The sequence below is a fragment of the Eumetopias jubatus genome, unplaced genomic scaffold, assembly GCF_037043125.1.
Source record: "Eumetopias jubatus isolate StellerSeaLion01/CBP00866 unplaced genomic scaffold, mEumJub1_p1.0 scaffold_16, whole genome shotgun sequence".
Taxonomy (NCBI): Eukaryota; Metazoa; Chordata; class Mammalia; order Carnivora; family Otariidae; genus Eumetopias; species Eumetopias jubatus.
This window is the reverse complement of record NW_028274822.1, coordinates 75175878-75202751: the sequence shown is the minus strand read 5'-3', so window position 1 is coordinate 75202751 and position 26874 is coordinate 75175878. Positions and strand designations below refer to the sequence as shown.

Here is a 26874-nt window from a genome sequence, read left to right as displayed (position 1 = left end):
TCACAGGTAGAAGAGACGGCTTGCCAGGGAATGGTGTGGTTCTTGGTGAATACTCTGGCCCACAAGGTAAGCCAGTTTGTGGGCATAGTGACAAGGAGCAGGAACTCGAGTGACACCCTTCATCAGAAAGAAGAACAACAATTTTTCTAAACTTTCTATCTAAATTTAACCTTTCAGAGATACCATTTCAGAAGGTTCAAAAAGTATAGCTCCAATTTTGAACAATCTTACAGATCTAAAGGAAAATGCATGAAAAAAATACTCACTGGCAGATTATAATACATGTGGCATAGTCTGTAGGTGAGACACTGTATCCTATCTGGGGTGAAGCGAACCGTGTCGTGGATGACATTATAATGAGTGGGAGTGACAGTACCATCTTTCACGGACTGACTCACGATAAAGAAATCATACCTGGAATTGCAGAACATATGACTCTAGACTACAGCTTATTTTCAGAAGAAAAAGAACTTAGCAGGGTTCCTGGGTGGCTCGGTCATTAAGCGTCTGACTTCAGCTCAGGTCATGATCCCAGGGTCCTGGGATGGAGCCCCGCATCGGGCTCCCTGCTCAGCAGGAAGCCTGCTGCTCCCTCTCCCACTCCCCCTGCTTGTGTTTCCTCTCTCGCTGTGTCTCTCTCTGTCCAATGAATAAATAAAATCTTAAAAAAAAAAAAAAAAACCAAAAAACTTAGCAAACCTAGTATCTGACATGACACAAATGGGCAGAACCCCATTGTACAGAGTTTCCTTTACATTCAGAAGCCCACCCAACTGCAGGGCAATGATTTGGGAAAGCAAGTCCATAAAAGGCTGTGCGGCCACTGACACAAGTCATAACGCTCATGGGATTTCTACAGAAGCGTCTGCCCTGATGCCTCCAGGCAGGAACCTGACACTGGCACGCTGGATATGGTCCAACAAGGAAACGCAATTCAGAGTTCCAGGGATGGATGCTTTAGGCCTCTCCCCGAGAACCACCGAAATCTATTCAAACCCCCTAACGATAGAAATGGCAAGGTTCATCAGCCGCTGGTAGGTACGGGATTTCTTCTCATACCTATTAGGTTACGCTTTACATTGATCATCCCTTCCCACTTGCTTTTTGCTTTAACCCTTTCCTGCCTTCTACTAGACTGATCGAGGTTTGTCTTTCCTTCACTTTCCTTCACTTCTCCCTGTCGGCTGGTATGAAGGTCCTGTTTCATTTCCCATGCTGGGTTCTACATAATGCTCTCATTTGCACAATCGACAAATCTCTGCCTAACCGGAAGTTCTACCATTCTTCCTAACAAACCAAGAATCTCAGTATGTTTATGGCATATACTTTAAATTCTAGAAGAAAAAGACAGAAACCTCTACAATCCCACGTGTATCTGTTCATGTAATTTTTAACCATCTTTAGGTCAATCCATTCTCTAAACCATGCGAACCTTTAAAAAAACCCTCTATTTCTATTTGAGTAAAAGGGAATGTTTATTTAAATAAATAAAAGGGGGGGCTTACCATTGCCTTTTGGTCACCTCCACATCAATAACTGTTCCTGGAAGTGGGTTTCGAAGTCTTCCTTCAGACTCCACAAAAAATCTGGTGTTTATTCGTTTCTTCACCACGATGAAAGTTAGTTTGACCCTTGAAAATAAGGACTGGTGTCACCAGCTGTTCTCCTGTCCCAGAGGCATTCAGAGTCTTGAAACACCACACACACAGGATCCGTTAAGAATCTGCAGAAGGCAGTTCCCCCCAACACCCCAACTTTATGTCCTAGCTCCCTGTGCCCGACTTAAGCAGTAAAAGACATTTCTATTCACAGCCACCCACATCTTAGGGGGAGGAACTTCCTCACAAGGTCACGGCAGCTCATATCTATGCTGGGCACCGGGCCCCACCAACAAACGGAGGGGTCAGAAGAGGCAGCTGAGAGGGATCCTGCCAGCCCTGCGACCTACAAACTCCAGAATAAATGAGCTGCCTAAACACAAGCCACCACCAGGCTGTGTTCGTGGATTTTAATGAATAGCTGAGGTTAGCCAAGCACCCCCTACATCAAGGCTTGCAGGGAGATTAGAAAAAAGGACAGGTTCTTAGGGATTCCACGGGAAGAATGCAATCTGGAACGTTGCAGTTCTGCTCTGCCCTCTGACTTGGGTGTGGAGCACAAAGTCCAAGAATGAAGGGTCGTCCGTCTTCTCCCCACCCAGCGACTGATGCCCTCTGTGTCCCGCTCTCTCTTAATTTGCATGTCATGATTGTTACAGATTCGTTTCAAAGACTGAACTGTAGAGTTTACAAAATATGTGCTTTACAATTTATATACCCAGAGTCTTTAGGGTACACAGATTTTAAGGAGGACTCGATCTGTGGTACTTCATGGTCCAGCAATGCTTGAAGCTGACCGTCCCCCACTCCATCCCGGTACACAATGATAGCTTGTGGCAGAAACAGGTTATGTTTACACCAGAGCTTCAGGGCAGCTGGAAGGAAACCAGAAACTTGGGTAAATAAGCCATAACTCAGAACCAAATGACCACTGCAACTTTTAACAACTTCAACCCTGTAGCCTCCAGGACACTGTCACTGCTTCTAAGTCTTCAGGCTAGCCCGGCATTTCCCGCCAGCACGACTACTGAAATTTTGAGCCTGCTAATTCTCCATGGGGGTGGGGGTGTTGCTGTCTTCTGTAGCATGCCTCGTCTCTAGCCGCTAACTGGACACCAGTAGCACCTCCATCCCAGCTGTGACAACCGAGAGTGTCCTTAGTCATTGCCAAATGTCCCCTGGGGGACAACTACCGGTATAGAGTCAGGCACTCCAACGTTGATGGGACACTGACCTTCCAAGCAGGCTTTCAGCCCATTCACAAGCTCCTGCCCCGATTCCTGGAAGAGGCACTGAGAGAACCACCTGTTGGGAGAAAAATCAGCCATCGGTTTCAGAAACAAGACTGAAAATATCATCATTTTGATTCTGAGTTCATCTGGGACCTCTGGGGAAAAAAAAATCACTATGGGTAGCCGTGGATCCAATTACGGATCCATTCTTTGATCCCCCTGCAGAGATTGAAGCATTGGTCTCTTCCTGTACCCCAGGGCGTCTATTAAAATTGTGAATGCACACAAATAGGAATTCGGAATGGAAGCATTCGTTACCATTGCTCCAAATTATGCGCACTTTCACTGTGCAGGACTACTGTCGTCTCACCCACTGGTGGACACGATAGAATAAACAGCCACTGTTCCTGGAGATTCCTGCTTCCAGGCTCATGTCTTAAACAATGGCTCATCCATGATAATCTGCTTTGTGGGAGCCATCTGCTTTGGGACAGTAAAAGCTACTTGAGCAATATTTGTCTCCAGTTTCTATCCCCTGTATTTCAGTTACTTCAAAGTATTACGATGACCTGACATGTAATGTGCTTGTTTGCCTGCTTCTTTTCCAGAATGTACATTCCATGTGATGAGATCATGCTTTTTGGTGCAACATTTTCACTGCTCTGTTCTCAGCATTTGAATATAGCGAGGGATCAAAAATATCTGTGAACTGAATGAAAACTTAATTTCCTTCCCATTGTTGCAACATTCTTTTCTACCTCCCCACGCCACACAAAAAGCAAACCAATGTTATTATATCAAAAGAGAATATGACTGGAAAAAAATGATGACATTTGTGAAAATAAAGATGGATCCTCCTTAAAGAATACTCTGGAATTATACCTAGTGGGCCACGATCATCAGTAAGCATAGCAGTGATTTGTGATGGTCATACATGTCCTCATGCTCAAGAAACTATAAACTGAAGAGTGTGTAAACTCATCTGAAGGCAGGTTCTACTCTAAGCACAGACAACAAAAGTGTGCCTGAAGCAAAGGAGAAACATGGGGTATGAAAGCATGTCTTCTTTGGCAGGTCCCTTACATATAGATGTATGAAGACCAGATCCTGTACCTATAGGCTGCGGGTTATATTCCTAGGTCTGTCCTCCCCACGTGGGGCCCGAGTTCTTCCCCCTGTGTTCATGGTCCCCATGCAGAGACTCACTGCTCATCAGAGCCGCTGGTGGGCAGAATCCCAGCTGTCCTAATGCTTGGAACCTGTGACTATCACATTGCCCTGTGATTATGTCCTATGGCACGGCTGTCTTTATGAGGAGGTCTTCCAGATGGACCTTATCTAATCTCATGAGCCCCTTGAAAAGCAGACAGTTTTCTCTGGTGGCAGAAGACGAAGAGATTTGAAGCAGAACAAGGACTCAGTGGGGGAACAGGGCATTCGAGAAAGAATGTGGATGAAATCCGAGGAGCTGAGACGGGCCTGTAGCTGGCAGCCAGCAAGGAAATTGGGATTTCTGTCCTCTGGCTAAAAAAAAAAAAAAAAAAAAAAAGGATTCTGCCACAAGTATGTGCACTTGGAAGAGGACCCCCAGCCTCCAGAGGAGAATGTGGCTTGGCTGACATGTGCCCGACCCGAGAGCCACATGGTGCCAGATGGCTGCCCGCCAGACCTGGGCGCAGACACCGGAGTGTCCTCTTAAGCCTCCATATTTGTCATAATCTGGTAAGCAGCAACAGAAAAATGACATGGCGCCTTCCACATCAAACACTTTTGGAGCATAACTTTGCCAGAAGAGGAAGAAAACACCTTGTCCGTGGACCTTGTCAACCAACACTAGTTGGGCCCACCTCTCCTGTGGGCCCACAGCTGGCTGTGATCTATACAACGTCGGCCAAAGTCCACTCACTGTGTCAATTCTTGATTGATGCTGGACACAAAGCCTGCGATCGACTTCCGCCGATGTACAATATCGTGGAAACAGTCGATACCGATGAACATCGTATTCTGTAACTGAAATTTACAAAAAAAAAAAAAAGGTAGCACATGGAGTTAGAACACAATAGGAGCAAAATCAAGCAATTACGTTTTCCAGATAGGTAAACAGAGTCTTAACAAATTCCACTGAACACAATTGAAATAAAGAGAAGGCAACGAAATCCAACCTACTCCTGTGTCCACCTTCCAGAGGGCACCTCCCATCTTGCAGTTCATCTGCTGGGCAAGCTTTGTCACAATGGTCATCAGCGTCTGAGGTTTGTCTAAGGTCCGTGCGATGACACACTGGCTTGGGATCGGGCAACTGACACACAGGTATTGTTTTATGCTATCATACAGGTCTTTCTTTTCACTGGACAGCACGCAAATGACCTTGAAAGAAAGCAAAAGTGAGACTGTCCAGGACGCCACCACGGTGCTAGAAGAACTGGAAGCCACATCAAGGAAACTGTAGGCGGAGCACTGATAAAGCAGAGTCTATTCATTCAATCATAGCTGGTCCATGAGGGCAAAGGGTCTGGAATCCCAGTCCATTAAATAATTGTTTTTTGTTTTTTTGTTTTTGTTTTTTGTTTTTTTACAGATTTTATTACTTATTTGACAGAGAGAGAGAAACAGCATGAGAGGGGAGAGGGTCGGAGGGAGAAGCAGGCTCCCCGCTGAGCAGGGAGCCCGATGTGGGACTCGATCCCAGGACCCGGGGTTCATGACCTGAGCCGAAGGCAGACGCTTAACCAACTGAGCCACCCAGGCTCCCAGTCCATTAAATAATTGTGAAGGTGACCACGTGGAAGAAGAAAGTCTGGGAGGCAGGCACGGGCAGTATGTATGAATCCCTTGAACTTGCAAAGCCCTTACATCCTGGTTATTCTGTTTCCAGGAGTTTATCATGAAACTAATATGGGAGGGTTCAAAAGCACAGACTGAAATGCACCATTCTCAGGACAGTCACCTCGTACAGGCCGGATGCCATGAGAGGGGCACTTGCCAAGCGCTGTACTCGACTCAGCTCATTCTTCAATAACCTACTGAGATCAATACTGTCCCCATTTTACCCCCCAGCAAACAAGCTCAGGAGTTCTGGGAACTGCCTGATGTACAGACAGCAGGCAAAGTTTCCAACGCTCGTTCGGACCTCCAGCAGGACACGGAGCCGTGAGGAAGGGCAGTTACCGTGTGGCTGGGTTTGGACTGGGACGGGACAATCCTCCTGGTATTGTTCTTGACATGTATGTATTATTATATGTATATTATACATTATATATTTTTACATTGTATACTTTTTTAACGATGCTTCTAGGAAGGCTTTCTGCGGCAGATATCCTCAAACTAGGGACATTCTTTTCTCATTCTAGATGAAGCGAGTTTTTCTTTTCACATAAAGGAATGTGGAAATCAAATGCATTACATGCCTTTTGTTTACATTTTATCTGCAATTATCTTTCCTAAAATTCACCACACTAACCAGTTACTTCTTTTTCTAAAAACTTGAGTTCTCCAGTTTTCAGACTTACTGGCACCCCTGGCCCATGGTGTTCTCCTAATATTTCTTTACTCTCCAGCACGTCTCCTAATCATGAACTCTCCTTGTTCTTAATGTTGTCAAGCCTCCTTGGGACTCTCTTCTGTACTCTTGACAACATCAAGTTTTAATATTTTTGGCTTTAGATTTGTTGTTCTGCTTAGTTTCTGCTTTTTGTTATTTATTTTGTTCTACTTTATTTTGGTTCACTCTGCACTTAGTGCATTAAGATTCAGACTTCATTCCTAATGCATTCATCAACGGCCTAAGGCCCCCTGTCATTATTAGTTTGCTCTTTTATACAGGTTTTGATGCATACTACTTTTTTTTTTTTTAAAGCACCTCATCTTTTGGGTACAGATTATACACACACACACACACCCATCCCTCCCTCTTTTTATATATTTATGTATATTTTAGTAGGTTAGTAAATCAAGCTTTTAAATTTAAGTGCAACATCTTCTAGATTCTAAGTTTTTAATGTGATGATTTCTGAGTTTTCTGAGAGCAGTCAGCTAACGTCTCGTACAAATTCGGTTTCTGGAACAGCATGGGCCAGGCTCCTCCTAGGAAGAGCTGTTCAAGCTGATGAAAATACCAGACTGTGCCTCTTTGGGGCTCAGCCAGTCTAACAAGGTCATAAAGTGATAGGGGTAAAAGACAGGAGAGAAGTAGGCCACTTTCTCTCAAAGGGTCTGGCCACCCCCCAGTGAACATATCTGAAAGTTTGGAGACCATGAACAGACTGATAGCCTCAGAGAAGAGGACAGAAATTGGAGAAGACCCTGCCAAGGACAGAGAACTTGAGATAGATTTTGAGTGTCTACCACTCAGAACTGAACAGATGTGATTTATAACACTGTGTATCAAGACATGAAGCCACTAACAAATAGATACTTACCATCTGTGTCTTGGAGGACACATGATTTTCTAATGCAGTTGTATAGGATTGGACTGTATCGCTTACTTCAAGTCTAGAAAGTAAGTATATAACATCTATATTCAAAAGGTAATGAAGAGTAAACATTTTATGCAGCACATGACTCACGATATAAAACAAAACAAAATACAATGCTAAGACAGTTACTTCAGTTGAAAGGCTTTTTTAAAAGATTTACTTATTCATGAAAGAGGGAGAGAGCAGGCCCACGTGCACATGGAGGGAGGGGCAGAGAGAGAGAGAATCTTAAGCAGACTTCTCACTGAGCCAGAGCCTGACCTGAGCAGAAACCAAGAACTGGACGCTTAACTGACTGGGCCACCCAGGTGCCCCCAAAGTTTGTTCTTTAAACAAAAATAAGTTCAATTTTTGGCTTCCTTAGCATGTATCCCAATAGCCACAAACCATACATCACAAAAGCCTATTCTACTACCTGTTACTGGAACAGACTAAACTTTTTTGTTTACAAACTTTCAGGGTTTTGATAAAGTGACCAATTCGTCTAATTTAGTCTCTTCTGATTCTACTTTCAGATAGCTAACAACCGGTTTTTAAATGGAGGTAATTTCGGCTCAACTCACATTTTTGCCTCTCTCATAGAGATGCCCATGGTGGGTGTGACCCTTCGTAGACTCTGTAGAAAGAAGGAGGCTGCTCTGTAGTTTCCTGTAGGATAGAGTATTAGCCAATGATCTAGTGACTTCACATTGAGTAAGGGTCCACTTCTTGTCTCTTTTGACCAATCTGCAAATTGTGGGTGGGAGTCAAACTGGAAGAGATAAGATTTCATTTAAAAATTTGTATAATATACATATATGTATAATGCCTTTGCTGATCAACATACATATTGAAGAGCCTTTCCAGTGCCAATCTGTGCTACTTCCTTTTGAAAGGTTACCATTTTAAACTTCAGTCGTGACTGAATTACTTATTTTTTCCTTAAGATAGAGGGGAGTTATACTGGAATTCCATCGTGGGTTATTCTGGATTGTCTGGATTCTAGGTAGTTGACTCTTAAGGAAACATTTGGAAGATTGTTTCGCCATGAGAGATGACCACAACACTAACAGATAAAATACAGATGCCAAGGATCCTCTATGCCAAGGATGTTCTATGCATTTTAATGGAACATCTGCTTGCTCTCCCCTAGACGAAGGACAGGTAGCCCAAGGAGAGGGCGAGGGCGAGGGCGAGGGCGAGGGCGAGGGCGGAGTGACAGGTATTGACCTGAGTCAGTTCCTCCACGTTATTCATTTGACCCCAAATGACTAAATGAATAACTAAAACGGGACCATTTTGAAAGTGTCTTACCACTCGTCTTCCTTGAAAAATTCTTACTTCTTTCAAGATTCTTCCTGAGAAGGACAAGAAGCTGGCATCAAATTTCAAATCCCAGAGTTGAAGTTCCTGTTGTACCTCCTTATTTCTGAAAGGAAAAATATTTCCACAGGATCAAACCTCCTTCAAGGAAATAAGCAAAAGTAATGATCCATTTGCAAAATTCCCCTCTAACCTAAGATGCCTTGTCATTGGCCCTCTGTGCCGACATGGTGCCGGGAAGGTCCCTAGTACTCAGAAATCACGTCTTTGCTCTCACGTCTGCGCTTAGGATCTTTCTAGTTCATTCTCCCCCTCCAGACCTCCCTGAACTTTGCATTGACAGAACAAATAGAGTTGTTCCCCCAAGAGGTCATTTTCTTCCAACCTGTCATTTTTTAGTTGGAGTATCTGAGATGCCAAGAGTTCCGCACAGGTCTCAACTTCAGGAGACACACACATACACACACACACACACAGAAAAACAGCACTTACGTCTGTATAGCATTCATCAATTTTTGTAATTCGTGCTGCCTTTTTTCTGGATCCAACCTCATATGAAGAGCCAAGTCTCTCATCACCCTGTAATTTTTGCGCAGATCATCTGTTAGACCTTTGAAAGAAATTAAAAAGATACTGCTCAACAAGCAAGAATAGATTTATACATGAGAGGCCTTGGTTTTATGTGGAAGAGGAAGAGCCAACGGAGAGAACACAGCTCTGGGTCACATGGAGTACCGTGAAAAGCGTGCACCTCTACATCATGACATCTGGGGACGAAAGGGGTGGTCTTCTATGAAGAAGGCATGAATCTGCAGTACCTGTCAGGTTGCATAGCTGAGGAACCAGCAGTACAGGCTCTTGGGGTGTGTCCCGTTGGCTCTTTTTCCACTTGCCTTTGCTGATCAAGAGTGGCTGATTCAGTTCAGTGACCACTTGATCATATCGCTGCTCAAAAGAAGCAAGAACGAACACTGGCGTGACTGTCCCCCAAGCCCTAGTAAAATCATATAAATAGGTACAACAGTGCATTTTTGGATCGCCAACAGAGGCCCAGGGGTGCGCTGGGGATACTGTTTCCCCAGGTTTAAGAACGCATTAAAGATACTCTTCATGTTCTCTTAATTTAGATGTCCCGGGGATGGCCTTTTTTTTTTTTTTTCCTATAACACACGGAGCCGAGGAGAACGGGACCCACAAACTTTATATTGGGGTCATTGTACTAGCCTTCTTTGACTTCATATCGGTAGATGTGGGACCAACTCTTGGAATATGTATTTCTCGCTACAGTACTGTCTTAAAAATTCTTTACACATAATTGAGAACTTTCAAGAGGATTCCCAAACTGACGGGGGACAACAAACCCGGCCATGTTCTGGAGCTGTGATACCACCAGCTATGCCAAACATGCCTCCTCTGTCATTGCCCCTAAACTCTTCCAGCAGGAAAAGGCGTGTGCCAAGACATCCCACCCAGACGGTCCTACCCCTAGGCTCCAAGTCCTGTACAACAAAGTGCCTTTACTCTCCCAACACAAAGTGATGATTTGTCATAGATCCTTTCATGCTGATCAGTGAGGTCCTCATCTGTAATCAGTTAGCCACATGAATTCTGGTAGGATGTGTCTATTAAGCACCTCGAGAATGTCAAAGGAGTTCCTGAGACAAGAATACTTCAAATCTAGTGTTCATGGCTCTCTTCCTCTTGAGCTGAACTACTACTTTTTTTTTAATTCTCATGATCTTTTTGCAGACCATGTATATATTTTTTTTCCTTAAAGTGGTCTGTAGTTACTTGAAAGGCAGCCGGGATTCACCCCCATTAGCCTGGTTCTAGAGTCTTAAGGCAGAAGCTTGTACAGGTAGATGTATATTACATGTATGCAGAATCATAGTGTCATTTTAGGGCCTCGACCACCACTCCTACCACCCAGTCTAGCAAAGCCTTTGTACGAGCTATTCTTCCTGTTGAGAACTTTGGGAAGCACGCTACTTATTTCTTACAGCTGTCCTGTGACATCCTAGAAGGCTCTCCCGCAACATCAACTTCTGCCTCTAAATAGTTCTGTTGTCCCGCTTTGCATTATTACGAAAACTTCTTTGAAAGCCAGGATTGTACTTTCCTTCTAAGGGCTCATCTATGGATCCTGGGACTCTTCTAGGTCTCACGACAACACAACTATGTCGCCATCTATTATTAGACTGGGTTCTCACCGGGGCCTCCCGAGACTACCCAAGTCATTTCAATTATTTCAGCCCATCTGTTTTGCTCAAGTAAACCTGCTGAAACCATGGTCTTATGTTTCTTTTGCATCCAAGGCTCCTCCTATCAACACATGCCAAGAAGGTAGGTTGCCTTCACATAAACGCTCTTTCAAGTTATTCCCAAACCTACTGCTCTGTGATGCCAGCATGTGTGAACTATTATATATTACAACATATATTATATATAATATACAATATATATGTATGAACGTCTATGTACTAATCATGGTATAAAACGTAAGAGATATTACAAGGAACCAAACCAACATTGTCCTGCCCCAGTGGAACTCCGTCTACTGGCAATGGGAGAGATGCACAATCACTCAAATACAGAATTACAAATTTGGATGGATGCTCTGAAATGCAAGGGGCACAACAGAACGGGGGGAGGTGGCCACAAAGGCCTTGAGATTGCAGGCTAGTGTGAGGGGGCTGGGGGTGCAGATGATGTTGGGATACCCAACGTGGCTCTTTTCAATCAAGGACCCTTGAGGTGAAAGGTGGAGAACGAACAAGCCAACGTCTGCCTGATAACCCTGTCTGCAACTCCATCAGAGCCCAACAATCCCCAAAGCGGCTCCTCACACAGACTCGCCCACTGCAGTAAATGATGCCAGCCTCCACCCACTTCCTCGGATAAGGCCAGAAGTCTACTCTTACCGTCTCTCACTACATCGGAGCTGTCGGTAAGTCCTGCCCTTTTGCACCTAGCCTCCCCCACTCCAGTGCAGGTTACCATGATCACAGACCTACACGGACTTAACCACCTCCCTACTGGTGTCCCTGCCTCCCTTTTCACCCACAGACAGCCCATTCCCTGTACATTAGACACACATCTGTAAAATAAGATACATCACTTCATCCATCTGTATAATACCATTGGACAATAAAATCCCATGTGTCCAGGTAGACAGGACTTTATACAACGTGGCCCCCACCTCATCCTCTGCCTTCACATCCTCCAACCCATACACGTCCCATCCATAACCGTGTTTACTTCTTGACAGACCATTCTAGACTCATTCGGGATCTGGGCACGTCAGCCCCATCCTGGAGGTGGGGTCTCTTCTCTCCTCCCCAATCTGCACACAGCTTGCTCCTTTCTGACATTCACACACCAGCTACTCAGACTTCTAGGACCAGCCGTCTGAGCCACCAGACATTCTCCACGATACCTCTTAATTATCTGCCTATATCCCTCAATATAGGTTTTCTTCTTGTCTGCCAGCTCTCTTCCCGCCACAAGGATGCAAGATCCTTAAGAACAGAGAACACAGGGCGCCTGGGTGGCTCAGTTGGTTAAGCGACTGCCTTCGGCTCAGGTCATGACCCTGGAGTCCTGGGATCGAGTCCCACATCGGGCTCCCTGCTCTGCGGGAAGCCTGCTTCTCCCTCGGCTTGTGTTCCCTCTCTTGCTGTCTCTCTCTCTCTGTCAAATAAATAAATAAAATCTAAAAAAAAATTAAAAAAAAAAAAAAGAACAGAGAACACAGTGGTCTTACCAACGTATACCCAAGATGTGTCATGGGCCCTCACTACATGCTCTTTGGATTGAGCGAACAAGCACCTAGTAGGGAGCACCAGTGAGGATGAGGCCGTACTAGCACCACCCCCTTGGAGCGATGTCACAGGGCTCTGTGGAGCCTCCGTGCTTCCAAGTAACTAGGTTTTGCATTCCTCAGAGAAAAATACAAGCTGTTCTTTTTAATTATAAGCTCTTTCCATTTGCTACAAATACCTGTAATTCCTTGAATTCTTTCTCTTATCTGCCAAAGCTAGAAAACCAACCTCATCAATTTGTGTATCTTTGTTCACTAAGCTAAGTTTACTTATTTCTTTGTGAACCAAGATGGAGGAATTCAGGAGTTATGAGATTTAGCACAGAAGTGACATCGATTCAGATGATAATTGGTCTTTTTCTTCTTTTTGAACCAAATTCTATAGGGCTGAAACTTCTACGTAAGGGAAGGTGTTCATATCTGAAGTCTTGCCATTTTATTTTCTAGCCAATAATCCAGCATTTTAAAACTACCATAGCCCCTTCTAACACTTACTGGAGAGGTCATATTGGAGCCATTCTAATTATATGACGTTACCCTCTATACAAGGCACTCTAATACATGGAAAATAGGTACAAGTCAAGTGACTTGTACCTATTTTCAACCCCAAAGAGAAATTTTATATTATATACAAGACTATGACTCATTCTGTCACACATGACTATAAGTTATACATATATTATGAGATATTTGAATAAGAAAAAAAAAGATTTAGAGACACTGAAAGATTTCCTACCGTCTTGTAGTACTCTACAAAGGTGATTTCGGCACCATCTGATGTTTTAAATGTAGTTCTGGGCGTCTCCTCCCAATTAATATCATCCACCCTATAGGTTTTGTTGTTAAATCTGTGAAATAGTCACAACATATGGTATTACTCCTAACGTATACATTGCATGGGATCATGCAAGAAACAAGAGGCTTTAAATCCTACAAGTAATTACAGGATCTATCTGCTTTATCATATAGTATATTCTCTTTCTTATTCTTAGTATATTCACCTTTCAACACAACCCAAAGAAATACCACAATCACAAGCAGTCACTCCTCATTTCCACTAAACTCCCCCAGTCCTTAGGCAACCACTAGTTTAGTGTCCCTCCCTACACATTTGCCTACCCATCCTATTTCACATGAATTAAATCATACAATACGTGGCCCTTCCTGACTGCCCTCTTCCACTTAGCATAATGTCTTTCAAGGTTCATCCCTGCTGTAGCGTGTTCTGTCACTTACTTTTTATTGCCAAATAATACATTTTACAGATGTACATTTATTTATCCATCTATCAGTTGACGGACATTTGAGTTGTTTACACTTTTGAGCTATTATGAATAAGGATGTTATGGACATTCACGTACCAATTTTGGTAGACACAGGTTTTCATTTCTTTTAAGTATATAACCAGGAATAGAATTGCTGGATCATATGGTCACACTATACTCAGCATGTTGAAAAAGTGCCATACTGTTTTACAAAGAGACCGTACCATTTCACATTTATACCAGCAGAGTTTGAGGGTTGGTTCCGATTTTTTTCCCCACATCCTTGTCACTTAATATCCACCTTTTTTATTTTAGCCATCCTAGTGGGTATGAAGTGGTATTTCACTGTGGTTTTACTTTGCACTTCCCTGAGAGCTAATAATGTTAGTATTGTTTCATGTGATTATTGGTCATTTGTATATTTTCTTCGGAGAAATGTCTATTCAGATCCTTTGCCCATTTTTTAAAAGCTGGGTTGTCTTTTGATTTGTACGTGTTCTCTACATATATAGATGTTAGTTGTTTATGAGATAGGTGATTTGCAAATGTTTTCTCTCATTCTGTCTATTGTTTTTCACTTTTGACTTTGAAGAATGAACATTTTTAATTTGATGACGTCCAATTTATATTTTTCTTTTGTCGTCCCTTCTCCGTTGGTGTCTTACAAGATTTTGCCTCACCCAAAGTCGAGAAGATTTACTCCTATAGTTTCTTCTAAGAATTTTATACTTTTAACTCTTACACCTTTAGGTCTATTTCTAGTTAATTTTGCAGTTAAATTGGAGTTAATTTTGTATATTGTGTCAGGAAGGGCCAGGTGGATATCCAGTGGTCCCAGCAACATTTGCTGAAAAGAGTATTCCCTCCCTAATTAAACTGCCTTGACGCTCTTGTTGAAAATCAACCGACTGTAAATGTGAGGGTTAGCTCTGCGATTCTCAGGTCTATTCCATCAATTTTTATGTCTGTCCTCATGCCACTGTTTTGATTACTAGAGCTTTATAATAAGTTTTGAAATTGGGAAGCAGGAGTCCTCAACTTTACTCTTACGATGTTGGCTAACCAACTTTAAATCCACACTCTTCTCAACTTAAAATATCTAGTCTAAAGGGAGAGTAACAATAGAAAACTTCAAGGGGAAATTTGCTCATGGAGTATAATTAAGCCCTGATTTTTAAAAAAAATAGACACGAAGCGAAAGAAATTTGGAAGGAACATATTCTGTTACTGCAAGAGAGGGTTCAGAGCAGATGACTGGATCAGCATTAGGAATTCAAAAACAGTGAGGTCTACAACCCAACTGTATCCCCCTCTCATGCTATAGGACCAGATGAGAAAAGCATGGACTGGTTCTGGCCTATGCCATGCTAGGTCTGCTTCTGAACTTTATTTAACACTGAGTGATTTGAAGTCTATGGGAACACCTCTTATTGGGGGGTGGGGGGTGGGGAAGAAGATATCAAAGTGATGGGATAGGTTTTTGTTTTGTTTTGTTTTGTTTTAAAAAAGAAGACTTACACTGTAGAAACAATTGATCCGACTAATTGTTTAGCAACTTGCTCCTGAAGATCTTGCTTTGCGGGGAAGCCATCACAAAGAGCCGATATTAAATCATAAGCCGTTTGCATTCGGACCAGTTTATGGTTCACATCAGCACACAGGGTAATGCTGGTTTCATACTCAAGAATAGAAGTAACATATCCAGGCCAGATTACCAGGCTGCAAATAGAACACATTAGAAGTGAGTATCAAACTCCAAGCTCTGAACAAAGAAGTATCACAGGGCTGAGAGTCAGGGTCTAAAACTGGTGCTTAGAAGTCAAGTAAGAAATGCTCTTTTGAACACCCGTTCCAAGAGATACTTACCTGATGTGCTAGTTATATCATCTTTGTTAAACCTTTTTTATTACCACCCACAGGATCACACACATTTGTACACATACATACATATATATTAGTATGTATGTATACCAGTGAGAATCTATAGGATATAGGTGTATAAATTATAAACATTATGTGAAACTTTCTACTTTATACCAACTTATGATCGCTGAACTCAGTGGCCTCACGCTTGTTATAATAGTTGCGACCAACTTGCTCCAATTCCATCATCTTCAAAATTCTAGAAATTGGAAAAACAGATTTTGTTGAAAGTACCATAAATATTATTAAGCATTCAGTAACACACATGAGGATACATTAGGGGGAAAAATTATAGGCCAGTGACTTTCTCTTTCAAATAATTAAAGGGAAGTGCCTGGTACAAGTAAATTACATTGTGAGGTAGATATTAAGGTTCATTTAACCTCTGTTTTTCCCTACTTTCCATAATATACACCAAACTGTCATGGAAAGGCCATTAGCATGTCCTCCATTCCTAGAAATGAACCAAAACAGCTTCTGCAGACTATGTGCCTCCAATTTTAATTTTGAGTATCTGTCCATCGCTGTGAACGTAGAAAACAAGTGAATTTGCTCCAGGGAGAAATACGCATAGATACGCATAGTTGATGTCTATTCCCCCTTCTAGACAGGAGCCAGGCGTGGGATGTGAGGGTAGGCAGGGAGAACAACATTGGGGACACGCCACAGAACTTAAACATGTCTAGGTGAGGTTCAAGTGCCATTTCATCTCCAAGATCCTTTGCTTTCCCAGAATGAGGAGGTGTCAAGAACAAAATTCTAGGAGCAAACATCTATGTTCAATGCCACTGACACACTAACATACAACCAAATCTCAAGGAAACGAAATCTTACGGACACACCTTCTAAAAAGAATGTTGTAATAGCGTAAACAGTCCGGCGAGGTGGGCATGAGTTCACTGGTGAATTCAATGGTCACCTTCACAACCTGTTTTTTCAACAGGCTGACCAATTCCATTTTCTGAGATAAAGAAAAAAACCAAAAAGGTCTAGCAGTCCTTCCAAGGATAGTAAGCTCGTTATTGGACCACAAGTCAGTAGGTCATTTGGGGATCCAACACATGAGCACGGCAGGAGCCATCTTGCCCCCAGAGCCACATGCAGGGAGAAAACTGGATTTATGAGACCAAAGTGAGGAGTCAGAATTAAATATTTACAGCCTTTTTTAAACAAGCTCCTGTAAATTATTCATTTGGTAAATATAGAAGTTTACTGAAGAAAATATTAAGTTCTTCTAAAAATTTTTTTTGCTGAAGTTTTAGAGAGAGCAAGAGATAAAGACTAAATTATTCAATACTCCAGCATTTGAGCCATATTTGCCATTGAAAAGGTAAAAAAAAATTACATGTATATATTGCTCTCAAATTCATTGTAACCACTGAAATGAGGCATGAAGGAACATCAGTGATAACCACACATGGCATATGGGTTTTGTTACAAGGCCTACGGGCAAGAGATCTTCAGGTAGTCTCCTCAAACCATCGTACAAAAATGTGTATTTGCTCTACTACGGTGAAAATATGAGAGAGAGAAAGAACAAATGTCAAAGTGTCCAGGCCGCCTGTGTGGCTCAGTTGGTTAAACGACTGCCTTCAGCTCAGGTCATGGTCCCAGGGTCTAGCCCCACAGTGGGTTCCCTGCTCAGCAGGGAGTCTGCTTCTTCCTCTCCCTCTGTGCTGCACGCCTGCTCTCTCTCTCACCCCCCTCAAATAAAATCTTTAAAAAAGAAAAAGAAAATGTCCAATAACAGTACTTAACTGGTGATAGTAGTTTGTGAGGTAATAATAAAGAGCTTCCATCAAATATATGACACTTTCCAATTAACGCTTTATGCTGCAAAAGCAGTTCTGTACGAACTTTTCCATCCTCAATGTCTGGCATGTAGTCAATGTTGTACTTATATGTGACCTGCTGGGGGCGAGATGTCACTCGGAAATGGTTTGTGAATAGCTTTACGGGTCTACCCTGCGTGCCTGCAAAAATGGGAGTCACATGTCAATAATGAAACCAGCTGAACAACCGCACCCAAAACAACGTGGACAACCTGATACTGAGAGCCAAAGTTAGGCCAAACCAGGACATTAACCACCAAACACATAAACATTTATATACACCTGGTGTCCAGAATGCGTACCATCCATTTAGATGGGTCCTATGTAAGCATTACTTTGAGAGTTAAAATAGAAGATTAAAATGTTTAACAATAGCAAGATCAAAAGCAAAATCTCTAATGCAAGGCTTCCAAGGGCGGGGGGAGGAGGGTGAGCGGGGAGCCATAATGTAATAATGTAAACACTGTAATAATGTTTAGTTTAAAAAAAAAAAAAATCTCAGTGGGGCCAAAGAGCTGGGTCATTCTATCTTAGTAGCTCTAAATGGAAAAGAGAAAAATGAAGAGTCCATCTGGACTCTGAAATAGGTCTTTGTTTCTGCAGAAGTGGGCACTATCACAACAACCAGAACAGATAGGAGGGTACCTCCCCTCACAGCGATGGGATGAAGCCTCAGACCCACTCTTAAACACAAACCAGATCGAGGAGGGGAAAAGATGGCAGAGGAGTAGGGGACCCTATTCCAACTGGTCCCCGGAATTGAGCTAGATATCTACCAGACCACTCTGAGCACCCATGAAACAGCCTGAGATGTAAGATCTGGATCTCTACACAGAGAACATTGCAGACGGTTGGCTTTGAGGTACAAAGCAGGGAGCTGTGATTCCGCGGGCAGATATCAGATGATAAACGGCAGCAGGAGGGAGCCTGGTCATGGGGATCCTACACCGCCGGTGAGTGACAGCCTTGCGTGCTGGAGACGGGGCACAAACTCGCAGTGGAGAAGGGACTTTAGGGCAGCCCCCGGGATGGAAACCCGGAGCGGCAGTGTCGTGTGTGCGACCTGGGAGCGGCTGGTGGTTTTAGAAGCACAAAGGGCAGGGATGTGCCCTGACCTGGAGGAAGGACTGGGAGCACTGCAGAGGGGCGCACAACCCAGGACGCTGCAGTTTTTAGCAGCACAGACAAAAACAGAGATAGGGTGGCCTGGAGAGCTCACTGAAGAACAGACTGCGATCTCTCTGCTCTGAGGCAGAGGGTTGGAAACGGTCTCTTCTGCTCTGACTCTCAGAAGAGACATGGAGAGCCGCCAGAGAACAAAAGCCCCCAAAAACCGGTTCCCACTGAGCCCATCCCCCACCAGAGGGAGGCAGGGCAACTGCCCAAACAGGGTTGCCTGAGTAACAGCGTGGCAGGCCCCTCCCCCAGAAGATAGGCTGGGAGAACAAGAGGCCAGAGTAACAATAGAAAACTTCAAGGGGAAATTTGCTCATGGAGTATAATTAAGCCCTGATTTTTAAAAAAAATAGACACGAAGCGAAAGAAATTTGGAAGGAACATATTCTGTTACTGCAAGAGAGGGTTCAGAGCAGATGACTGGATCAGCATTAGGAATTCAAAAACAGTGAGGTCTACAACCCAACTGTATCCCCCTCTCATGCTATAGGACCAGATGAGAAAAGCATGGACTGGTTCTGGCCTATGCCATGCTAGGTCTGCTTCTGAACTTTATTTAACACTGAGTGATTTGAAGTCTTAAAATTAAGCAGACCAATGAATTAGAAACCAGAAACACAGTAGATCAAATCAACAAACCTAGAAGCTGGTTCTTTGAAAGAATTAATAAGATTGATTAACCCCTGGCCAGACTTATCCAAAAGAAAAGAGAAAGGACCCAAATTAATAAAATTATGAATGAAAGGGGAGAGATCGCGACTAAGCCAAGGAAATAAAAACAATTATTAGAAATTATCATCAACAACTATATGCCAATAAACTGAGCAATCTGGATGAACTGGATGCCTTCCTGGAAACCTATAAACTGCCAAGACTGAAACAGGAAGAAATTGACAACCTGATTAGGCCAATAACCAGTAAGAAGATTGAAGCAGTGATCAAAAACCTCCCAAAAAACAAGAGTCCAGGGCCTGATGGATTCCCTGGAGAATTCTACCAAACATTCAAAGAAGGAATAATACCTATTACACTGAAGCTGTTTCAAAAAATAGAAACAGAAGGAAAGCTTCCAGACTCATTCTATGAGGCCAGCATTACCTTAATCCCCAAACCAGGCAAAGACCCGATCAAAAGGGAGAATTTCAGACTGATATCCCAGATGAATATGGATTCCAAAATCCTCAACAAAATCCTAGCTAATAGGATCCAACAATACATTAAAAGGATCACCCATCATGACCAAGTGGGATTTATCCCTGGGATGCAAGGGTGGTTCAGAATTCGCAAATCAATGTGATAGAACACATTAATAAAGAGGAGAGAGAAGAACCATATGGTCCTCTCAATTGATGCAGGAAAAGTATTTGACAAAATACCGCATCCTTTCCTGATTAAAACTCTTCAGAGTATAGGGATAGAGGGAACATTCCTCAAGTTCATAAAATCCATCTATGAAAAACCCACAGCAAATATTATCCTTAATGGGGAAAAGCTGAGAGCCTTTCCCTTAAGATCAGGAACACGTCAAGGATGCCCACTCTCGCCACTATTGTTCAACATAGTACTAGAAGGCCTAGCAACAGCAAACAGACAACAAAAAAATAAAATGTATTCAAATTGCCAAAGAAGTCAAACTCTCTTTTCGCAGATGACGTGATACTTTATGTGGAAAACCCGAAAGACTCCACCCCCAAGTTACTGGAACTCATACAGCAATTCTGTAATGTGGCAGGATACAAAAAAAAAAAAAAATCAACGCACAGAAGTCAGTTGCTTTCTTATACACTAACAACGCAACTGTAGAAAGAGAAATTAGAGAATTGATTCCATTTACAGTAGCACCAAAAACCATAAGCTACCTCGGAATAAACCTAACCAAAGAGGTAAAGGATCTATACTCTAGGAACTATAGAACACTCATGAAAGAAATTGAAGAAGACACAAAAAGATGGAAAAATATTCCATGCTCATGGGTCGGAAGAATAAACATTGTTAAAATGTCTGTGCTACCCAGAGCAATCTATAACTTCAATGCCATCCCGATCAAAATTCCAATGACATTTTTCAAAGTGCTAGAACAAACAGTCCTAAAATTTGTATGGAATCAGAAAAGACCCCAAATCGTCAAGGGAATGATGAAAAAGAAAAACAAAGCTGGGGGCATCACGTTGCCCGATTTTAAGCTCTATTTCAAAGCAGTGATCACCAAGACAGCATGGTATTGGCACAAAAACAGACATATAGACCAATGGAACAGAATAGAGAGCCCAGATATGGACCCTCAGCTCTATGGCCAAATAATCTTCGACAAAGCAGGAAAAAATATGCAATGGAAAAAAGACAGTCTCTTCAATAAATGGTGCTGGGAAAACTGAACAGCCACATGCAGAAGAATGAAACTCGATCATTTTCCTACACCATACACAAAGATAAACTCAAAATGGATGAAAGACCTCAATGTAAGACAGAAATCCATCAAAATCCTAGAGGAGAACATAGGCAGTAACCTCTTGGACATTGGCCACAGCAACTTCTTTCAAGATACATCTCCAAAAGCTAGTGAAACAAAAGCAAAAATGAACTTTTGGGACTTCATCAAGATAAAAAGCTTCTGCACAGCAAAGGAAACAGTCAACAAAACAAAGAGGCAACCCACAGAATGGGAGAAGACATTTGCAAATGACACTACAGATAAAGGGCTGGTATCCAAGATCCATAAAGAACTTCTCAAACTCAACACCCAAAAAACAATCAAGTCAAAAAATGGGCAGAAGACATGAAAAGACACTTCTCTGAAGACGACATACAAATGGCTGACACATGAAAAAATGTTCATCATCATTCGCCATCAGGGAAATTCAAATCAAAACCACATTGAGATACCACCTTACACCAGTTAGAATGGCAAAAATGGACAGGGAAAGAAATAAATGTTGGAGAGGTTGTGGAGAAAGGGGAACCCTCTTACACTGTTGGTGGGAATGCAAGTTGGTACAGCCACTTTGGAAAACAGTGTGGAGGTGCCTCAAAAAATTAAAAATAGAGTTACCCAATGACCCAGTAATTGCACTCCTGGATATTTACCCCAAAGACACAGATGTAGTGAAAAGAAGGGCCATATGTACCCCAATGTTCATAGCAGCAATGTCCACAATAGCCAAACTGTGGAAAGAGCCGAGATGCCCTTCAACAGACGAACGGATAAAGAAGATGTGGTCCATATATACAATGGAATATTACTCAGCCATCAGAAAGGATGAATACCCAACTTTTACATCAACATGGATGGGACTGGAGGAGATGATGCTAAGTGAAATAAGTCAAGCAGAGAAAGTCAATTATCATATGGTTTCACTTATTTGTGGAACGTTAAGGAACAGCACGGAGGACATTAGGAGAAGGAAGGGAAAAATGAAGGGGGGAAATCGGAGGGGGAGACGAACCGTGAGAGACTATGGACTGAGAAACAGGGTTTTAGAGGGGAGGGGAGTGGGGGGGGATGGGATAGCCCGGTGATGGGTATTAAGGAGGGTACGTACTGCACGGAGCACTGGGTGTTATATGAAAACAATGGATTGTGGATCACATCAAAAACTAATGATGTATTGTATGGTAACTTAACACACACACACACACACACACACACACACACACACACACACACACACACACACACACCCCCTCAGCACACGTTTAACAAGAACAATTCCCTAACACTGGGTCGTTCATGGCCAGCACACCTGCCGTGGACTCTCTCACATGGTCCAAGTACTGCCGGGTATCCACCACATGGTCTCGAAAAATGCCCCCAAAACGGCTTCTCTCCTTCACCGACGTTGCCTGCAGTGTAGCCACCAGCTGAGCTTCCTCTACATGGAAACAAGTGTGAAAGCCATGAGTTTTATCAGATAAAAAAGGGGGAAAAATAAAACAGAAAGGACAATATTAAACCCCAGCTATTAAGGAAAACTAAGTCAAGGTCACTGGAGGTAGGAAAGAGGATTGTCACAGGATCCAAACAACAGTATTTCAGTCATGGGTCACCAGGAAGGGGGACTGTGACCCAGAAGCCTCTCCCAACAAGACCCCACTCCACAGCAGTGGCTGGCCGAGCCCCCACATTCATCAGTGCTCTGGCATTTGCTCTTATCAGGCACTTGTCCAGGGTGCAAGCTTCAAAGCAGAAACCTTGTCCCTTCTCTACTGGCTTTATAGGCCAATCACCTGGCACCACACTGCCCTCTCGTAGGCATCAGAAAATGCTGACTGACTGAACAGGCTGTTAAAAAAAAAAAATCTATGAAATGCTCTTGATACGGAACAACTGACCTATTCTTTTTATTAACAGCAACTGGGAAAAGCTCGATTTTTAATCACATTGTAATATGCATACGGGTTTAAATATTTGATAGGTCGATATTTGGAGGACAGTGCAAAGCAGTCTTTCAAATACTGTGAAAGAAACTTATATTATCCATAAACCCTATACCCCTGAAAATGGCTAATACAGTCCATGCTCTGGGTGGCAAAAACTGGTTCTCTTCAAAATGTTACTTCTGGAAGCTATCATTCCTAGTTTATGAAGATCTTATAAGATACCAAAGTCTGAATTTCTATGATAGAAAAACTAATTTCATTTTACATAAATTTTAAAAATGCTTTTTATCAAATTCAACTCATTCCAGACACATCCAGCAATCAAACTTACCACATTCAAATTTCAGTGAAAGAAAACAGTTGTCATTATTCATTAGTACTTGCTACATATAATGTACTTTACGTGAAGCATGAATCATAACTCTTCAGACAGGATATAGATGATAAAAATAGGTATTTTACTACTGTGTATTCACCTTTATAAATTCATTTCATGGAGTCTGGATTTTGTATCAGTTTATTATAAAAATATCTACAACATAAGACACCAAAAGCAGAGACAACAGAAGCAAAAATGGACAAGTGGGAATTCAAACTACAAACTTTCTGTACAACAGATGAATCAGTCAACAGAATGAAAGGCACTTATGGAATGGGAGAAGATATTTGCAAGCCAGATTATCTCATAAGGGGTTAATTTCCAAAATACATAAGGAACTCCTGCAACTCAATTGTGAAAAAAACCCAATATCCTTTTTTTTTAAATTGAGAAAGGATAACATCCAGTTCTCCATGCAATACATGCCCTCCTTAATACCCATCACCAGGCTAACCCACCCCCCACCCCCTCCCCTCTAAAACCCTTAGTTTCTTTCTCAGAGTCCATAGTCTCTCATGGTTCGTCTCCCCCTCCCACTATACAAAAATGATGAATCATGGAACACTACATCAAAACTTAATGATGTATAGTATGGTGACTAACATAATTAAATTAAAAATATATATAAAATAAATTGGGGAAATGTCCACTCAGATCCTTTCTCAAAGACCTAAATGGCCAACAGGTATATGAAACGATGTTCAAAGTCATCAGGAAATCAGGAAATTGCAAATCAAAACCACAATGAGTTATCACTTCCCATCAGTAAGTATGGTTGTTATATATATGAAAAAAAAAAATCCAAAACAAAACAAAAAGACAGCAAGTGCTGATGAAGATGTGGAGAAATTTAAACCCTTTGAGAATGCAAAAATGGCACAGCTGCTATGGAAGACAGTATGGAGATTCCTCAAAACACTTAAAAGTAGAACCACCGTATAATCCAGCAATCCCACTTCCGGGGGAGTCTTTCAGAAGAATTGAAAGCAGAATCTCGAAGAGGTATTAGCACTCCCATGTTCACTGAAGCAGTATTAAAAATAGCCAAGCCCTATAAACAACCTAAATGCCCACCAATGAATGAATGGGTCAAGTTAATGTGGCATATCCACACAATAGAATATTATTCAGCCTTTAAAAAAAAAAAAAAGGGAAATCCTGCAATATGCAACAACATGACTTTGAGGACATCATGCTAAGTGAAATAAGCCAATCCTAGAAGGACAAATAATGCATAATTCCGCTGATAGGAGACATCTAAAACAGTCAAACTCCTAGAAGCAGAGAGTAGAATGGTGGTGCTCAGGGGTGGGCTGGAGGAGGGATGGGGAGTTGCTAATCAACAGGTGTAAAGTCTCCATTATGAAAGGTAAGTTCTAGAGATCTGCTATTCAACATTGTGCCTATAGTTAACAGTATTGTATTGTACACTTAGAACTATGTTAAAGGTATGTATGTATGTATGTAACTATGTAAAAGATCTCATGTTATCTATTCTCACCATAATTAATAACAATTTAAAACTGAATGGGGCACCTGGGTGGCTCAGTCTGTTGAGTGTTTGAGTCTTGATTTTGGCTCAGGTCAGGATCTCCTCGTTGTGAAATCGAGCCCCGTATCAGCCTCCATGCTCAGCATGGAGCCTGCTTAAGATTCGCTCTCCTTCTCCCCCTCCGCTCATTTATGCTCTTAAAAATTATATAAGTAGGAGCAAATCAGAGAATCAGATCTGAGGTGTAATTGTATTAGCCAAATCCTTGGCTAATATAGGAGCCTTTGTGCTCACCTGTAAAATGATAGCCTTCAACCTATGAGGATAATACAATGCAGGGGAATGCTGAGGTGCTCAAGGAGCTGCTCAACCTCCCAGTGCAGTGATTCACAAACCCACTCATGTTCCTAGAATTCCTAGTGAACTTGGAGTTATTATATACAAACACAATGTCTAAATCTGAAAAGCAACTATATCAAACAATTGGCTAGACTGACTGTCATCAACCTCCATTTCTTTTCCATAAGCCTTAAAATACAGGGGGAATAAAATGCTGACCGAGTAGTTTGTTGCAGAAAAGAAAAATAGTTGCGGGCTGTATGCTCTTCCCATCCTGCCGAACCCTATGGGGATCCTGAGGTTCTCTGCCTGGAATGTTATCACTGTGGTGCACCCTCACGGATTAAACATCCCCTGCCCCTCACCATATCCCTCTCTTTTTTTACCTGTTGGCCGCGGTGCCCTTCTTGGTCTTCGTTGTGCAGGCTGAGCCACTTGGCTTTTCACTTGCAGTGGCTGGGAGCTAGGTGGAGTTTGGCCAGTTTGCTGGGTCTGCATGTTTTGGGGAATAGTCATAAAGAGTGGTGTTAATGGTATTTATTCATCACCCAAAAATTACTTGCCTGCCATGTGCCAGGCACTATCAGGGCATAAAGCATATTCCCTTGTGAAGGCTCACATGCCAGTAGTAGAAAAAAATGACTTATATAGCTTTCACATGTTAATTGCCAGGGAAATGAAAAACAGAAGTACAGAAAATTGGTTGTTATTGGGAGGGTGGGGTGTGAAGGGGGCTGGTTAAGTTAATGGAGGATGAAGCAGAGCCTCAGCAAGTTGAGACTGAATCAAAGACTTTGAAAGAGTTACAAGGTTACACAAGCCGCAGGTAGAGGAAAAAAAGAGCAAACTTTCTAAGGCAGAAACGTCCAAGGCAGGACAAGGTAGCCACTGTGGCTGGAGCAAGGGGAAAGAGAAGAGAACTCAGAGAGGTGGTGGGAGGGAAGCCATTCTGAACAATGTGCCTCTAAGAAAACAGGAACCCGCAGAGGGGAAGGCGTTGGGCAGAGGAGATGCAATGGCCGGTTTACCGGGCTCTGTGCTGGGAAACACGAGGGAAAGACCAAGACAAAAGCAAGAAGACCAGTTAGGAGGCCATTTGCCGTATCCAGCAAGGGATGCTCGCGGTTTGGACCAGAGAGTGGTAACAGAGGGGGTGAGACACTGTCAGATACCAGGTTTTGTTTTGGTTTTTTTTTTTTTAATTGGGAGACAACAGTATTTCCTGGTTGTTTATGTGAAAGGTTTGAGAGGAGTCCAAGATGGATCCAAAGACTTCGGCCCCAGCAACTGGAAGAATGGGGCTTCTTCCAATTAAGTGAGTGGGACATGTCTGGGAGAGCACATCAGGAATGTGGAGATATCTGTGGGGCGTCAGCTGCTCGTTTTGAAGTCACTCCCAAAGAGGAGTCACTGGCTAGGGCCAAGATATTCAGAAACATTTGCATCCATTCAGGTTGAAAGGAAGTCCATTTGCATATGTGAAACCACGGGAGAGGGAAGCAGTAGAGGAAAACAAAGCATCCTGCATAAAGGAGACTGAACAGGACTGAGCTCACTAGTGGCGCGGTGGCTCCAGGTGGCGCGGTGGCTCCAGGTGGCGCGGGTTGGGAGGGCGCCCGACCATGGGCTCTGCCTCCGGCTCGGGTCCTGGCTCGGCCTGACAT

General features: G+C 42.7%; 1 protein-coding gene across 1 annotated transcript; it reads right to left on the bottom strand.

Annotated features, from left to right (window-relative positions):
• Window positions 1-26874, bottom strand: PIWIL3 (piwi like RNA-mediated gene silencing 3). Its single transcript, XM_088019407.1, has 20 exons — window positions 26767-26874; window positions 25166-25187; window positions 22364-22492; window positions 17374-17588; window positions 16458-16576; window positions 15734-15814; window positions 15211-15411; window positions 13164-13275; window positions 9426-9552; window positions 9100-9217; window positions 8599-8713; window positions 7869-8056; window positions 7249-7321; window positions 4997-5197; window positions 4737-4840; window positions 2833-2903; window positions 2317-2473; window positions 1506-1631; window positions 267-414; window positions 1-117 (listed from the first exon to the last, which is right to left on the bottom strand). Exons 1-20 carry the CDS (start codon window positions 26872-26874, stop codon window positions 1-3), a joined length of 2532 nt encoding a protein of 843 aa, XP_087875533.1.

Excerpts from the sequence above, each read along its gene's own strand:
- PIWIL3 (XM_088019407.1), bottom strand. The coding sequence starts at position 26,874 with ATGTCAGGCCGAGCCAGGACCCGAGCCGGAGGCAGAGCCCATGGTCGG. Across the intron at positions 2,904-4,736 it reads ATCAATCAAGAATTGACACA|GTGGTTCTCTCAGTGCCTCT; the intron begins GTGAGTGGACTT and ends TTCTCCCAACAG. Across the intron at positions 1,632-2,316 it reads GTGTACCCTAAAGACTCTGG|GGTCAAACTAACTTTCATCG; the intron begins GTATATAAATTG and ends CTTATTTTCAAG.